This window comes from Equus asinus, chromosome 10, assembly GCF_041296235.1.
Source record: "Equus asinus isolate D_3611 breed Donkey chromosome 10, EquAss-T2T_v2, whole genome shotgun sequence".
In the NCBI taxonomy this organism is placed as follows: Eukaryota; Metazoa; Chordata; class Mammalia; order Perissodactyla; family Equidae; genus Equus; species Equus asinus.
Window position 1 is genome coordinate 48,585,655 of NC_091799.1, and position 18,196 is coordinate 48,603,850.

General features: G+C 39.9%; 1 protein-coding gene across 16 annotated transcripts in view; it reads right to left on the bottom strand.

Annotated features, from left to right (window-relative positions):
* The window catches only part of LOC106846989 (phospholipid-transporting ATPase FetA-like), a 128,690-nt gene that overhangs the window by 101,067 nt on the left and 9,427 nt on the right, over positions 1-18,196 (bottom strand). For 4 of the 16 annotated variants that reach the window (XM_070519243.1, XM_070519245.1, XM_070519242.1 and 1 more), the window contains one exon: positions 15,571-15,639. The exons of 11 other annotated variants lie outside the window; for them this stretch is intronic. Coding sequence is in view for 1 of the 5 variants with exons in the window: in XM_070519245.1 (XP_070375346.1) it covers positions 15,571-15,573 (3 nt within the window). In the remaining 4 variants the exon portion in view is untranslated. Of the gene's footprint in view, positions 1-15,570; positions 15,640-18,196 lie in introns of those variants that run through there. One more of the 16 variants, XM_070519248.1, reaches the window with a different exon arrangement.

The window sequence follows — 18,196 nt, forward strand, 5'->3', positions numbered from 1 at the left end:
GGACACACCCACACACACAGTGGTTGACTGGCCCTGAGGCTTGGAAGAAACAGAGGTAGAGCATGACAAGTTCAAAGTGGAACAGAAATGGCTAGGGATGAACAGTCAAGGATCAAGAAGAAAGTAAAGATTGGGAGAGGTGAAGCAAGGAGACTGCAGAAACTTGTTAAAGTCTAAATGAAGTAGGTAAGGTTATAGAGAGGTTCTCAAATTCATTTAACAAGTGTGTCAAGTATTATACTAAGGGCTAAGGAATGTAGAAAAGAATCAGATATGATCCTTATCACTGCCTTGAAGAAATTTTACTAGGGGAGACATAGGAGTAATCAATTGCTATACAGTGTGCTGGGTAGTATGACAGACGTGAGGACAGGATGTCATGGAAGTGCAAAAGCGGAGCATCTAAACCAAATTGCAGGGATGAGGTAAAGTTTCCTGGATCAGATCTCTTAAAGCATAAACATAACTTAGCTTAGTGAATATGGTAGAAGGAGTTTTCAGGCAGGAGTAAGTAACAACATATGCAAGGGCATTTTTTTTTTTTATTAATGTTATGATGGATTACAAGCTTGTGAAATTTCAGTTGTACCTTTTTGTTAGTCATGTTGTGGGTACACCACTTCCCCCTCCGTACCCTCCCCCCACCCCCCCTTTTCCCTGGTAACCACCGATCAGATCTCCTTCTCAATATACTAATTTCCACCTATGAGTGGAGTCATATAGAGTTCATCTTTCTCTGACTGGCTTATTTCGCTTAACATAATACCCTCGAGGTCCATCCACGTTGTTGTGAATGGGCCAATTTTGTCTTTTTTTATGGCTGAGTAGTATTCCATTGTGTATATATACCACATATTCTTTATCCAATCATCAGTTTTTGGGCATGTAGGTTGGTTCCACGTCTTGGCTATTGTAAATAATGCTGCGATGAACATAGGGGTGCAACGGACTCTTGAGATTTCTGATTTCAGGTTCTTAGGATAGATACCCAGTAATGGGATGGCTGGGTGATAGGGAATTTCTATTTTTAACTTTTTGAGAAATCTCCATACTGTTTTCCATAGTGGCTGTACCAGTTTGCATTCCCACCAACAGTGTATGAGGGTTCCTTTTTCTCCACAACCTCTCCAACATTTGTTGCTATTGGTTTTGGATGTTTTTGCCAATCTAACGGGTGTAAGGTGATATCTTAGTGTAGTTTTGATTTGCATTTCCCTGATGATTAGCGATGATGAACATCTTTTCATGTGTCTCTTGGCCATGTTCATATCTTCTTTGGAGAAATGTCTGTTCATGTCCTCTGCCCATTTTTTGATCGGGTTGTTTGTTTTTTTGTTGTTAAGCTGAGCGAGTTCTTTGTATATTATGGAGATTAACCTTTTGTCGGATAAGTGGCTTGTAAATATTTTTTCCCAATTAGTGAGCTGTTTTTTTGTTTCAATCCTGTTTTCCCTTGCCTTGAAGAAGCTCTTTAGTCTGATGAAGTCCCATTTGTTTATTCTTTCTATTGTTTCCCTCAACTGAGGAGTTATAGTGTCCGAAAAGATTCTTTTGAAACTGATGTCAAAGAGTGTACTGCCTATATTCTCTTCCAAAAGACTTATTGTCTCAGGTCTTATCTTTAGGTCTTTGATCCATTTTGAGTTTATTTTGGTGAATGGTGAAAAAGAATGGTCAATTTTCAATCTTTTGCATGTGGCTGTCCAGTTTTCCCAGCACCATTTGTTGAAGAGACTTTCTTTTCTCCATTGTAGGCCCTCTGCTCCTTTGTCGAAGATTAGCTGTCCATAGATGTGTGGTTTTATCTCTGGGCTTTCAATTCTGTTCCATTGATCTGTGCACCTGTTTTTGTACCAGTACCATGCTGTTTTGATCACTGTAGCTTTGTAGTATGTTTTGAAATCGGGGATTGTGATTCCGCCGGCTTTGTTTTTCTTGCTCAGGATTGCTTTAGCAATTCGCAGTCTTTTGTTGCCCCATATGAATTTTAGGATTGTTTGTTCAATATCTGTGAAGAATGTTCTTGGGATTCTGATTGGGATAGCATTGAATCTGTAGATTGCTTTAGGTAGTATGGACATTTTAACTATGTTTATTCTTCCAATCCATGTGCATGGAATGTCTTTCCATCTCTTTATGTCGTCGTCAATTTCTTTCAAGAAAGTCTTGTAGTTTTCATTGTATAGATCCTTCACTTCCTTGGTTAAGTTTATCCCAAGGTATTTTATTCTTTTCGTTGCGATTGTGAATGGGATTGAGTTCTTGAGTTCTTTTTCTGTTAGTTCATTGTTAGTGTATAGAAATGCTACTGATTTATGCACGTTAATTTTATACCCTGCTACTTTGCTGTAGTTGTTGATTATTTCTAATAGTTTTTCTATGGATTCTTTGGGGTTTCCTATATATAAGATCATGTCATCTGCAAACAGCGAGCGTTTTACTTCTTCGTTACCTATTAGGATTCCTTTTGTTTCTTTTTCCTGCCGAATTGCTCTGGCCAGCACCTCCAGTACTATGTTGAATAGGAGTGGTGAAAGTGGGCACCCTTGTCTCGTTCCTGTCCTCAGAGGGATGGCTTTCAGTTTTTGTCCATTGAGTATGATGTTGGCTGTGGGTCTCTCATACATGGCCTTTATTATGTTGAGGTACTTTCCTTCTATACCCATTTTACTGAGGGTTTTTATCATAAATGGGTGTTGGATCTTGTCGAATGCTTTCTCTGCATCTATTGAGATGATCATGTGGTTTTTGTTTTTCATTTTGTTGATGTAGTGTATCCCGTTGATTGACTTGCGGATGTTGAACCATCCCTGTGTCCCTGGTATAAATCCCACTTGATCATGGTGTATAATCTTTTTGATGTATTGCTGTATTTGGTTTACCAAAATTTTGTTGAGGATTTTTGCATCTATGTTCATCAGTGATATCGGCCTGTAGTTCTCCTTCTTTGTGTTGTCCTTGTCAGGTTTGGGGATCAGAGTGATGTTGGCTTCATAGAATGTGTTAGGGAGTTCTCCATCTTTCTCAATTTTCTGGAACAGTTTGAGGAGAATAGGTATTAAGTCTTCTTTGAATGTTTGGTAGAATTCTCCAGAGAAGCCGTCTGGTCCTGGACTCTTATTTTTGGGGAGGTTTTTGATTACCGTTTCTATTTCCTTACTTGTGATTGGTCTATTCAGATTCTCCATTTCTTCCTGATTCAGTTTGGGGAGATTGTAGGAGTCTAGGAATTTGTCCATTTCTTCCAGGTTGTTCAATTTGTTGGCATATAGTTTTTCATAGTATTCTCTTATGATCTCTTGTATTTCATTAGTATCTGTTGTGATTTCTCCTTTCTCATTCCTAATTTTATTTATTTGCGATTTCTCCTTTTCTTGGTGAGTCTGGCTAAGGGTTTGTCAATTTTGTTAATTCTTTTGAAGAACCAACTCTTTGTTTCATTGATCCTGTCTATTGTCTTTTTTATTTCAATATCATTTATTTCTGCTCTTATTTTTATTATTTCCCTCCTTCTACTGACTCTGGGCTTTGTTTGTTCTTCTTTTTCTAGTTCTGTTAGGTGTTGTTTGAGGTTGCTTATGTGAGCTTTTTCTTGTTTAGTGAGGTGAGCCTGTATTGCGATGAATTTCCCTCTTAGGACTGCTTTTGCTGCATCCCAAATGGTTTGGTATGTCGTGTTCTCATTTTCATTTGTCTCCAGATAATATTTGATTTCTTCTTTAATTTCTTCCATGATCCATTGTTTGTTCAGAAGCGTGTTGTTTAGTCTCCACATTTTTGCACCTTTTTCTGCTTTTTTCTTATAGTTGATTTTTAGTTTAATAGCATTATGATCAGAAAAGATGCTTGATATTATTTCAACTCTCTTGTATTTATTGATGTTTGCTTTGGTTCCCAAAATATGGTCAATCCTTGAGAATGTTCCATGTGCACTTGAGAAGAATGTGTAACCTGCTGTTTTTGGATGAAGCGTTCTATATATATCTATTAAGTCCATCTGGTCTAATTTTTCATTTAATTCTATTATTTCCTTGTTGATTTTCTGTCTGGATGTTCTGTCCATTGGTGTTAATGGTGTGTTGAGGTCCCCTACTATTATTGTATTGTTGTTGATGTCTTCTTTTAGTTCTATTAAGAGTTGCTTTACAAATTTTGGTGCTCCTGTGTTGGGTGCGTATATATTTATAAGTGTTATGTCTTCTTGGTGGAGAGTCCCTTTTATCATTATATACTGTCCCTCTTTGTCTTTCTTTATCTGTTTTGCTTTGAAATCTACCTTGTCTGATATTAGTATAGCGACACCTGCTTTCTTTTGTTTATTATTAGCTTGGAGTATTGTTCTCCATCCCTTCACTCTGAGTATGTGTTTGTCCTTGGGGCTGAGGTGTGTTTCCTGTAGGCAGCATATTGTTGGATCTTGTTCTTTGATCCATCCTGCCACTCTGTGTCTTTTCATTGGGGAGTTCAATCCATTTACATTTAGAGTGATTATTGAGATGTGGGGGCCTACCACTACCATTTTGTGTCTTGTTTTCCGGTTTTCTTCAATTTCCTTTGTTTCTCGTTCCATGGTTTAGTCTGTTCTGATGAAGAGCTGCTACTCTCTGTCATTGTCCTTCTACTTATCTCCTCTGCTCTTGGTTTCGTAGCCCCTTTCCTTTTTTGGATTTTTCAGGAATGAGGGTTTTCCTGAGGATTTCCTGAAGAGGAGGTTTTGTGGCAATGAACTCCCTTAATTTTTGTTTATCTGGGAAAGTTTTTATTTCTCCATCGTATTTCAAGGATATTTTCGCTGGGTAGAGAATTCTCGGCTGTAGATTTTTGTCCTTCAGATTTTTGAATATATCATTCCACTCTCTTCTAGCCTGTAAAGTTTCTGCTGAGAAATCTGCTGATAGCCTGATGGGAGTTCCTTTGTAGGTTAGTTTCTTTTGCCTGGCTGTCCTTAGTATTTTCTCCTTGTCGTTGACTTTTGCTAGCTTCACTACTATATGCCGTGGAGTTGGTCTTCTTGCATTGATAAAGTTTGGAGATCTATTGGCTTCTGTCACCTGAAGATCCATCTGTCTCACCAGATTTGGGAAGTTCTCAGCCATTATTTCTTTGAATAGGCTTTCTGCCCCTTTCTCCTTCTCTTCTCCCTCTGGTATACCTAGAATCCTTACGTTGCATCTCCTAATTGTGTCTGATAATTCTCGGAGAGTTTCTTCATTTCTTTTTAGTCTTGCTTCTCTCTCCTCCTCTGCCTGCAGCAATTCTATATTGCCATCTTCCAAATTGCTAATTCTTTCCTCCATATTATCGGCCCTACTGTTCAGAGCATCATTTTTCTTAATCTCCTCTATTGTGTTCTTCATTTCCAATATTTCTGTTTGGTTCTTCTTTATCATATCAAACTCTTTTGTGACAGAGCTCCTGAACTCATTGAGTTGTCGGTCAGAATTCTCTCTTAACTCATTGAGTATTTTAATGATGGCTGTTTTGAAGTCATCATCATTTAGGTTATATATCTCATTTTCTTTGGGATCGTTTTCTGTGTATTTGTTATTTTCTTTCTGTTCTGGAGATTTAATGTATTTTTTCATATTGCTTGATGTTGTTGATTTGTGCCTCCGCATAGAGACAGAGTTTAGTTGCTCCTTTCACTTGTTTCAGCTGCTGCGGTGGGGGAGCAGCTGTTTATACTGCACCAACCAGGAACCCTGTCCGCAGTTGCTAACTGGGCCTGGGCCCATCCTCGTAGTCACAGTGGTCCTTTGGATTCCCTCCTCTGCCGTGGGGGCCGTCACAGGGGAGCTTCAGGCTGCTGGTGCCTACTGTTGCAGCCCACCTAGAAGTACTCCCTCCTTGGGGTCTGCAATGGTGTTATGGGCTTTTCCAGCGGCCAGGGGTGGGATCACTTATATTTGTCACTCCGTCGCTGTCGGCACCCACAAAATCTCACTTGTCCACTATGGGTCGCAGCAGAGCTACTGGCATCTTCTACAGTCTGTGGTTAGTTCACCTAGCTATGCTACTTTTGTCCCGGGGTCTTCCAGCCTTGTGGCTGCCGGATGGGTGCTTTCTACTAGTGCTGTGCAGAGGCTTTCCCTGAGGCTGCTGTGAGCCTGTAGGGTTTCCCCCTAGGCTACGGAGCTGGGCGCTGGAACTCCCCCCAGCCCCAGTCCTGTTCCCCAGGAACTCGGGGAGCCCTTTGCCCTGTCTTGGGGGGATAGCCGGAGATCCTGATTTCAGTGGTAGCTGGTCAGCTGCTGCCCTGCCTGATATTCTCCTCTCCGGGACCCTCCCGGTATTGTGGATGCTGGGTGTGGCCCCTCCGCTAATAGCAGACAGAGAGTTTTGTCTGCTGCCCGGGCAGAACTCTGGAGCTTCCCCTCCAGGCCGCGGAGCTGGCCTCTGGAGCTTCACCCAGCCCCAGTCCTCTCCGAGATCTCCAGCAATCCCCAGCCCCGTGGGGCGGGCAACGCCAGCCTGGGGTCTCCTCGCCCTCTGGGATTCCCTCCGGGACCTTCCTGAAGTTGTGAATGCTGGGCGTGGCCCCTCCACTAATGGCAGACAGAGAGTTTTGTCTGCTGCCCAGGTAGAACTCTGGATCTTCCCCTCTGGGGCGCGGGGCGGGCCTCTGGAGCTTCACCCAGCCCCAGTCCGCTCAGAGATCTCCGGCAATCCCTAGCCCCACCGTGCCAGCAGTGGCAGCCGGGAGACCTCCGTACCCTCAGCGACTCTCTCTGGGACCCTCCAGGCACAGTGAACACCAGGCGGGATCTCCCCACCAATGGCGGGGAGAGACTCTCCCTGCAGGCCCAGGTGTGCAACTCCAAAGTTTCCCTCTGCGTTTAGGAGTAATTGCGGGGGGTTTAGGTAGGGTTCTGGTCACCTGTTTCCACTGTCGCTCCTCTGTTGTGTGCTCTCTCCTGCCCTAGATGTGCGTTGATCTTCTGGGGGCGTCCGTGGGAAGAAAGCCGCTTGCTGGTACTAGGCTGTTCGGTCGGGGTCGGAGAGTTTTCACCTATTTCCACATCCTCCCACAGGAAAGTCCGTCTGCCTTCCGATGTATAGTCACGTGAGTCTCTCTGACGTCCTGAGATGCTGTCTGGATATCCTTTGTTAAGCGATAAGTGTCCAAATAATTGTAGACTCGAAGGGGGAGAGACAAAGAGGACTACTCACAGCGCCATCTTGGATCCCCTCCCAGTCTGTCTTTTTTTTAAAAGATTTTATTTTTCGTTTTTCTCCCCAAAGGCCCCTGGTACATAGTTGTGTATTTTCAGTTGTGGGTCCTTCTAGTTATGGCATGTGGGATGCCGCCTCAGCGTGGCTTGATGAGCGGTGCCATGTTTGCACCCAGGATCCAAACTGGTGAAACCCTGGGCCACTGAAGCGGGAGTGCGCGACCTTAACCACTCCACCTCGGGCTGCCCCTGTCCAGTCTGTCTGTTAAAGGTGCCTCTGGATAGCTTTGCCTTGATCCATGCTGATGTTACAGTGTACTTCTCAGTCATAAATCTAATTTCTCTTCTTTGCAGATCTTAGAGATGGAGGTGGAGGAACAACTGACCTCTCAGTCACGACTTACTTCCTACCAACCCCAGGTAAAAGGTGAAAAAGACAAGACGATAGAGAGGGAAATGAGGAGGATCCAAAAAAAATGTGGTTTACAAAGAGAAGGCTCTTGAAGGCAATTAACTATAGGCTGACATACATAAAATTTCATAATTTAAACAAATCAAATCCTGACATATTTTACCACCAAACCATCTGAAGAGAAACACTGAAAAGTGTCCTTGGGACAGTCATTTAGCCAGAATCCTTTCCAGAATATATCTTACTTATATTAATACATCAACCATTTGTTGAATACCCACAATATCCCAGGTAATATGGAGAAAGTGGAAATTACCAACATATAATCCTGCCCTTAAGGAGCTCACTAGAAGGGCATAAATAAGTAATTACAAAACAGTGGAGTAAGTGGGATAATAGAAGTGGCTTCAGTTGGAGCAGAGAGGAAATAGTAGTCACTTCTGTCCTGGGAAAGGCAGGGTGGGGACAGTAAAGAGTTAGGTCACAAAGGACATAACTGCTGTGTGCTGACTCACTGTTACCAATGTTAAACTTGGCAATTGGCTGATTGGAAAGATCTAACTGAATGGATACCTGTAACACAGCAGAAGGATCTAAACCACAGCTTCCAACCCAGGCCACAGAACACCTCAAACTGTTCTAGCTATTTTTAAAATAATGAAGATATCCTAAAAATTAAATCCACTTAAATTCACTTTTTAGTTTATTAAACAACAGCAGCCATCCAGGACCATTTTAAGTAGTATGGTAGGTGAGTCAGGGGTACCGGATAGTGAAATCACAGTTACAGGACATCACAATTGCAAGATGATGAGAATTCCTGACTGAACCCTCTTTTCTTGGTTTTCTAACTTAATCTTTAGTCTATTACACGTTCACTTAAGACCTACCATGTGCATTCTACAATATACATGTATATGAAATCATCCCGTTGTACACCTTAAACTTATGCGATGTTCTATGTCAACTGTATCTCAATAAACCTGGGGGGGGGAACCCTACCATGTACACGTTGCAGTGAAATACAGAAACAAGACTGTGAACGGGGAAGAGAATTAGACCTAACGGTACAAAGAGATCTAATACAAATGCCAAATGCCTTAAGGGGACTTGGGGGAGGGGAGAGTAAACAAAGTGCCAAATGGTTGAAGGAGGAGAATTATTCTAGTTAGAGAAGTCAAGAAAGGCTTCATGAGGAAGCGGCATTTGAGCTGTGTCTTACAACAGCAGTCACAGTCTTGGTAAAGAATAGATCTAAATCTTTTTTCCCCGGATGCTCAAATAACCTTTTTAAACAAACATATGTCATATTAATTAAAATTTTATCATCACTTAATAATAATTATATCTAGTTATGACAAACTTTATGGATGTAATTTGATAAATATTTTTTTAAATGGCAGATACAAAGGGAAAAGATAAGCAGAAAACTAAATAATGTGTCAGAGCTTAGTAATTGTGCATAGACTTCTGTGGCCCCAGGGTTTTATTAGTAGTTAGCGCTCTCAAAAGGATGACTAAGAGATTAAAAAAAACAAAATTTTCTTTAAAGGTATATTTGGTCTTACCAATCAATGCATTTTAGAATTTTGTTATCAGACAATTCATTAAACCTCATTTTATTGCTTTAAACCTACTGGTCTTTTATTTCAGTATGAAAATATATACACATTTTTTATTGTGGTAACTTTGGCTTATAACGCTATGTAAATTTCAGGCATATATTGTTATATACTTCGATTTCTGTGTAGATTACATCATGCTCACCACCCAAAGACTAATTACATTCCATCATCACACACATGTGCCTAATCACCCTTTTAGCCCTCCTTCCTCCCCCCTTCCCCTGTGGTAACCATCAATCCAATCTCTGTTTCTATGTGTTCGCTGTTGTTTTTATCTTCTCAGTAGGAAACTTTTTTTTTTTTGAGGAAGATTAGCCCTGAGCTAACATCTGCTGCCAATCGTCCTCTTTTTGCTGAGGAAGACTGGCCCTGACCTAACATCTATGCCCATCTTCCTCTACTTTACACGTGGGACGCCTACCACAGCATGGCTTGCCAAGCGGTGCCATGTCCGCACCCGGGATCTGAACCTGCGCACTTAACCGCTGTGCCATCAGGCCAGCCCCAACAGGCCACTAACCTTTTGATGACTTTAGTTTTCCTTAGCACAAGAACTATAATAAGAAATGAGAGAATCTCATCATTTGCATTTATTTAGCTTGTATAGTTTACAAAAATCATCTCATTAAGCCTGAGATATAGGAAAAGATAATGACCAATTACAGTTGAGAAAACTAAGCCTCAGAGAGACAGTAAGTGGGAAAAATCAGCACTGGAAATCCTACCTTTTGCTTGAAAGTCCTGAAATCAGAAGGCCCATTCCCATCCTTTGGGGAGACCCTTTCACCAATTTAAACCATAGGGATTCTTTTTGTTCTGTAGAGTCTTCCCAACTGAATTTGTTCAAGAAAATGAAGATCTAATCTCCACAGCTATCTTCTTGCCTGGGCCACCACATACGGCCACCCAGATTGTACACTAAATATCTTCAGTGATGACCATTCACAGACCGCAGTGGGAAATGTGCCCCTGGATTTGTATAACGTCATGGTTCTGACATGGACTTTCCTAAATACCTACTTACAAGGTCTGCACTAGAACTCCTATCTTTAGTATTTGGTCACATAGTGACAGCATGGCAAACCCTCAGTCATGCTAGTAGAGAGGACAGAGGCATGGAGAATAAAAGATCATACATAGCTAGCTTTGGATCTGTGACTTTTTTAGTAGCAGATTTAGTTTCTAATTATGTCGAGTTTGGCTCATGCTAAGTGTCTGAATTTGAAATTCCTTAAGGACTTAACTGAAAATGAGAGGAAATATATTAAAGACATGTTGGCCAAAGGGCAGCCAAAACTAATTACAAGTGTCTATGAACTAAAAGCTTAGGCATTTTACTTAGGCAACAGGAGAAATTCATTATTAGACAATAATAAAAAAGAGGCAACATTAATTCAGAGCTTTCTGTGTTGTCAGCACTTATATACCTTTTTCCATTTAACCCTGAAAATAACCTGGTGAGGTAGGTACCCCTGTATTTTATCTCCATATTACAGATGATGAAACTGAAGCAGAGAAGCTAAGTAATTTGCCCAACATTGCTCAGCTAGTAAGTAGCAAAGCCAGGATGAAACATAGGTAGTCTGATTCCAGAGCCATGCTTTTAACTACTGTATTATGATTAACATACAAATGTATACCAACAACTAGGGGATAACAAGGAGTAACACGGAAAATACAGGGAGAAAAACTGTGAGAAATAAGATGTAGAGAGAGAAGCAGCCTTCTTCTAGTCTGTGTTCCCTAGAGTGCAGCCTCTTTGTATCGTAATAACCCCTCACTCAGAAAGTTCACATTTGGCAGACAACCAGGAGGAAGCAACAACTCACCAGTGAACAGCCAACGCAGAGAACATGAAACCTATGCACTAAAGTTAAGTTTTGTACTTACAGAAGTTTCTTAGGCCTCCACTCAGAATCTAATTTTTACTTTTATTTTACACATAATTCTAATAAGGAGATTAACTGGTTTACAACTCCAAAGAAGACCAGAAGCAATGAGTTAGAAGGATTCAAGGGATAATACAGGCAGACATAACAAGAGCAAGAAGTAATAATGAAGAGAGAAAATTATACAAAACAAAATTCAAGAATTCAAACATCACCAGTATGGTGGTTTTTAAATATACCCACAAATTCTTGGGTACTCTTCCCTTCAAGAAGTGGAGCCGTATTATTAAAAAGACAAGAAATAATAAGTGTTGACCAAGATGTGGAGAAAAAGGAACCCTGCTACACTGCTGTGGGAATGTAAATTGCTGTGGCCACTATGGAAAACAGTATGGAGATTCCTCAAAAAATTAAAAATAGAACTACCATATGATCCAGCTATTCCACTTCTGGTTATTTATCCAAAAACATGAAAACACTAATTTAAAAAGACATTATGCACCCCTATGTTCACTGCAGCGTTATTCACAACAGCCAAGACTTGGAAGCAACCTAAAAGTGTCCATCAGAGGATGGATGGATAAATAAGATGTGGTATATATATATACAATGGAATACTACTCAGCCATAAAAAAGATGAGACCATGCCATTTGTGACATGGATGAACCCTCAGGGTATTATGCTGAACAAAACAAGTCAGACAGAGAAAGACAATTACCATATGACCTCACTCATATGTGGAAGATAAAAAAACAACATACACATAGATACAGAGGAGAAAGAGGTGAGGAGGGCAAAAGGGGTAAAGGGGCACATGTGTATGGTGATGGATGGCAACTAGACTTGGTGGTGAACATGATGTAGTCTACACAGAAGCTGAAAAATAATAATGTACATCTGAAATTTATGTTATAAACCAATGTGACCTCAATAAAAAAATAGAGCTATAATGTTGTATGTTAATTATACCTCAATAAAAAACAAAAAGTGGAGTTTCAACATGGGCTAGACTTAGTGACTCTTCTAAGGGAGAATATGGTGGTATATGACTTTCAGCCTTGCTCTCTCTCTTATATCACTTGCTCTGGGAGAAGAGAGCTTCTATGTCATGAGGATGTTCAACGAGGCTAAGCAAAGGCCCCTGTGGTAAGGAACTGATGCTTCTGCCAATAACCATGTGAATGAGTTATCCTGGAAGGGGGTCCTCCAGCCCCAACCTTCAGATGACTACAACCCCTGCCCAAAACCTCACGAGACACCCTGAGCCAGAACTGCTCAGTTAAGGTGCTCCTGGATTCCTAACCCTCAGAAACTGAGAGATAACAAATGCCTGTTATTTTAAGCTGCTAAGTTTCACAGTATTTTGTTACACAGCGGAAAGATAACTAACAGAAGCAAGAAGGGCTATTCAACATGGCAATAAGAGCACTACATGAGTCAATAGCTCTAGAAGGCATAGAAATAATATAGTACCATAACGTATAACACTGAGTTATCAAACTAAAAGTTAAAATTTGTTTGAGTATATTCTATTTAAGAAAGAAAAAAAATCTAATAAATTTTAAAAAGTGTTTTATCTAATATGGTTAAAATAAAAATATTGCTGATTAGAAGATAAATTTTGTTACCTGAAAAAATAATTTATTTCCCAATGATGTTTATGTAGTTTTGCCCTTTTGCCATCCACTCTTTGGGAGTTTTAACACTTTGTTAAATCTATAGACTGTAAGGATGGGAATAGTATTTTCTTTCCCTTTGCATCCCTTTCCAAAAGTCTAGAGATTGGGGCTCTATATACAGGGAGAATTAAATTACCCTGTCTTTACGCTGAGGTAAGAGGCCATAAGACATCTCAAGTAACTTTATTTTTTTACCCAAATAGTACATGAATACATTCTTATTTTTAAAAATTCACACAAGACACAAGTATATCAAGTAAAACGTTAAAGTCCCTTTTCACAATATCCACCATCATATCCCACTCCCCTCTCCAGAGGCAATCGTTGTTTGGTATTCATCTTTCCACATCCTTTTCTACGCACAGTTACACAAATACAGAACATAATTTTGGGATTTTTTTTCCCACAAATGAGATCATGTGAATATTATTCTGTATTTTACTTCTTTCACTTAACAATGTGTCTTGGAAACCCTTCCATGAAAGTAATCTAAGTCTACTTAATTCTGAAGTATAGATATAATTTATTTAACCATTTTCTTACTGGTGGGCTGTTTCTTAGTTTTTTGTTGTTGTGAAGAATGCTGCAGTGAACATCTATGTGGCATTTTGTTTTTTAAAAGACATTACAAGTGTTTCTTTAGATTAGAGACCTTTAAGGAGAACTGCTAGGTCCCAAAGACTGTAGTTTTTATTTTGATGGGTGACCTCAAATTACCCTCCCGTGCAATAGCACCAATTTACACTATCATTAAAAGGATAAGAGCTTATTTGTCACCATTAAATAATATCATACTTTTTTATTTCTGTCAATCTGATGGGCCAAAAAAAAAAATTCTGTCTTTCTGTTCTTCATTTTCATTTTCATGATTGCTAGTGAGGTTGAGCATATTTTAATATGCTTGCCATTTTTATTACTTATTAGAATTGCCTTTCCATAGCTTTTGTCCACTATTCTATCATTTGTATCATATTGTATCATTTATCTTTTTCTTATTAACTTGTAAGAATTCTTTATATGTTCTAGATAGTAATCCCCTGGTTATGTCTTTTTTCAGTATGTCATTTACATTTGTCTTTTTTTTTTTGAAAGTTGTACAGATGTTTGAAAAAAAGAAAAACTCAAGTCTAGCAGTCACTTTCTTCATGACCTCGAGATTTTTTTCTCCTTTAAAAAGGCCTTCCTAACCTAAAGATTATTAAAAAAATATTTTTAAGTTTTATTTTTCATAGTTACTCGTACCTGAAATGTGTTTTATAGAGCATGTATCCAACTTAATCTTCTTCCAGATGTAGAACCAATTATCCCAACATCATTCATGGCAGCATGACGTGCTGCCTTCACCCATATTAAATACTCCTGTATACACTGTTCTCTTTCTAGAGTCTTTACTCTTTACATTGATCTATTTCTATTTCTGTACCAGTCTCACACTGTTTTAATTACTATAGCTTTATGTTTTGATATCTAGTAGGGCAAATCTCCTTCTTTTCAAAAAAACCTTTTTTTTTGCTATTCTCTTACATTTTCTTTCAGATGAACACTGAAATCAACTTATGTTCTAAAAATTCTTATGGGACTTTTAGATTGGATTCCTTCCATTTGTAGCTTAATTTGGAGAGAACAGCCATATCTGCAACATCAAAAATTTCCACCATTCATTCTATAAATCTGTATTAAGCACCTAAGTACCTTCTTTGTGCCAGTCATTATTTTAGCACTTGACATACTAATGTGAACAAAACAGACCAAAAAATCCTGTACTTGAGCAGCTAACATCTTGCAAGTAAAGGCAGCCAACAAACAACAAAATAAACAAGTTAATTATAAATTATGTTGGAAAGTGATAGATGCCGTGGAAAACGGGAAAAATAGCAAGATAAGACTAACCAGTAAGAGTGACCAGGAGTATGAGAGTGAGAGGAGGTGGTAGGGTGATCAAGGTGGGCCTTATGGAAAAGTTGAGATGGAGCAAAAACTTGAAATGGAGAAGAGAGTTAACCAAGGGGCTATCTGGAGGAAGAGTGTTTCAAAGGAATAATGACAACAAATTCTGTTCAAGAAAGCAAGAAGGACAGAGTAGCTGGAGCAGTGAAGTGAGAGCAGGGAGGGAGATGGCAGAGTATGCAGGGTCTAAAAGATTCCTGTAAGGACCTTGGCTTTTATTGAGTGAAAATGGGAGCCACTGTATTCCATCCAGGAACATGTCCATGTTTCGCCACTTATTCAGGCCATCATTTTGTCCATCAATAAAGTCTTATAGTTTCTTCATATAGGTTTTTTGTATTTTTTATCTTTATTCTTAGATATTTTAAGATTTTGTTGCTAGTGTGAATGGAATCTTTCTCCCATTATTTTTTTTAAAGATTTTTTATTTTTCCTTTTTCTCCCCAAAGCCCCCCAGTACATAGTTGTATATATATTTTTTTAGTTGTGAGTCCTTCTAGTTGCGGCATGTGGGACACCGCCTCAGCACGGCTTAATGAGCGGTGCCATGTCTGAGCCCAGGATCCAAATTGGCGAAACCCTGGGCCGCCCAAAGCAAAGCACCCGAACTTAACCACTCAGCCACGGGGCCAGCCCCCATTATATTTTCTAATTGCTAATTGCTATTGATTAAGAAAATTCTTGATTTTTGTGTATTGATCATATAGCTGGAGGTCTCTTAATTTTCATGAAGAGGTTATCAATTTTAACCCCAGCTTGGGTGGTTATTGGCATCTGAATCTGCCCTGTGCCCTTAACAGCTCCCTCCCCCTACACTGGTGCCTTAAAAGACTCTTAGAACATACCATAGTCTCAGGGTAGTTTTCTGGGTTTTGTGTCCAAAACCTGTTCTATCACACCCATTAGGACGGTTACTATTAAAAAAAAAAAAAAAGAAAATTAAGAGTTGGCCACGACGTGGAGAAATTAGAATCCATGTGCACGCTTGGTGGGAATGTAAAATGGTACAGTTGTTATGGAAAACAGTATAGTGTTTCCTCAGAAAATTAAAAATAGAATTACCATGTGACCCAGCAATTCCACTTCTGGGCACAGACCCAAAAGAACTGAAAGCACAGCTTTGAAGAGATATTCGTGCACCATGTTCATGGCAGCACTATTCACAGCAGCCAAGGAGTAGAAGGAACCCATGTGTCTATTGACAGATGAATGGATAACAAAATGTGGTCTGCACATACAATGGACTATTATTCAGCCTTAAAAAGGAAGGAAATTATGACACAGGCTATAGTATAGATGGACCTTAACATCACGTTATGTGAAATACGCCAGTCACAGCAAGGTAAATACTATATGACTGCACTTATATGAGGCATTTAGAGTAGTCAAATTCAGAGAGACAGAAAGAAGAATGGTGGCTGCCAGGGGCTGTAGGTGGGGAGAATGGGAACAGAGCTTCAGTTTTACAAGATGAAATGAGTTCTGGATACAGAGGGTGGTGATAGTTGCCCAAGAATGTGGATGTACTTAATGTCACTGAACTGTACACTTAAAAGTTTAAGATGGTAATGTTGTACTTTACAAATAAAAACAAATTTTAAAAACTTGTTCCATAAATAATCTTGTCTGTTTCCTCTTGCTAGTCTTCTGATTCTGTGAGGCCCCATTTGGTCCTCTGTCTAGTGCTTTGAACCCAGTCTTCCTGACGGACCTTTGTCTGGCCTGGGGCTCTTTGAGTTCCTCAGTATTCACCTTGACCCAGATCACAGGTTCCCTTTTCTTGGACTCTCTTGTCAGCCCACGTTTTTCATCCAACCCTGCTCCTAAGACCCTCATTTGGGCCAATGCTTACTTCTGAAGAAAGATCTGAGAAATAAAGCACACAATCCTAGAATACAGACTACCTGCACTCCAGGTATAACTCTGAACTTAATGCTGTTCAATATAGAGCAAAAGCTTGAGAAACAATATTTGTGGAGAATTGCTTGAAGGACGTACATTTTATTCACTTCTTGGGATCAGTTTGCTTGTTTCTGTTTTCTAAGCCAAGGTTCAACAGATAAGCTCCAGAAACTTTGTGAACCTTCTGAAATTATCTATAGAAACCTGTGCATTTTTTCTGCAGAGAGGTCCTAAGCTTTTAAAAGGTTCTTGATATGCTGTTATCAAAAAGAGAGTTAAGAGGGGACAGACCAGTGGCACAGTGATTAAGTTCATGTGCTCCGCTTCAGCAGGCCGAGGTTCACTGGTTCAGATCCCAGGTGCGGACATAGCACCGCTCATCAAGCAAGCTGTGGCGGCATCCCACATAAAACAGTGGAAGACAGGCACAGATGTTAGCTCAGTGACAATCTTCCTTAAGCAAAAAGAGGAAGATTGGCAACAGATGTTAGCTCAGGGCCAATATTCCTCACAAACACATAAAAAAAGAGTTAAGAATCTCTCTCTATATACTCTAAAATTTGTTCTTCCTTGGATTAAGACAGATCATCAAAGCCTTGCCTCAACTGCACTGCTCTGCCCCAAACCCAGAACGGCTTTTACTGAACAATGCTTTGGCGTTATGTCAACAGCCTTCGTTGAAGGACATTAAAGGAAAGAGCCTCAGCCCTAAAAATCTGTTTAGGGAGCTACCACGAACTTCCACAATGACAAAGAAAGCAAGACAAAGATGGGCACAGATCTGCCTGGATATCTCAAGATCTTAAGCAGATAACATGTCTGTAAAGGCAGAAATATGCTGATGCCATCATGAGAGAAGAACAGATTATGAACAAGGCCAAGGAGGATGAAATTCTCTATGGAATTAGAATCAAATCAAATGCAGCACTAAAGGCCCTTCCTTCATAAACTCGAGCATGGGATCTGGATAGGCACCAATGTAGACATTAATGGCACTATTTGTATAAACACATATAACATTTTACGTATACATTTAGTATACTTAAGTTAAAAATAAGGTTCAAACTGAGGCCAGCCCTGTGGCACAGCGGTTAGGCGCACACGTTCTGCTTGGGCGGCCCAGGGTTCACCAGGTTGGATCCTGGGTGCGGACATGGCACTGCTTGGCAAGCCATGCTGTGGTGGGTGTCCCATATATAAAGTAGAGGAAGATGGGCACGGACGTTAGCTCAGGGCTAACCTTCCTCAAAAAAAAAAAAAAAGGTTCAAACTACGTTTATCATGTGAAATTTTTAACAACTCTCCCTTCTCAAGCTCAGGATAATTCTCTCCTATAACCCTCATATTCCTCTATTTAGCTAAAATACATCCATCTTTCAAAGCTTAGCTTTTAAGATTATAACAACAAATTTAAAGTGGAACTGATTTTGTTTCACTAAAGCAAAAACGTCCTCCTCTTCTCCTCAAACATAGACACTCCTGGAAAGTCCCATAGCTCTTTTTTTTTTTTTTTTTTTTTGAGGAACATTAGCCCTGAGCTAACATCTGCCTCCAATCCTCCTCTTTTTG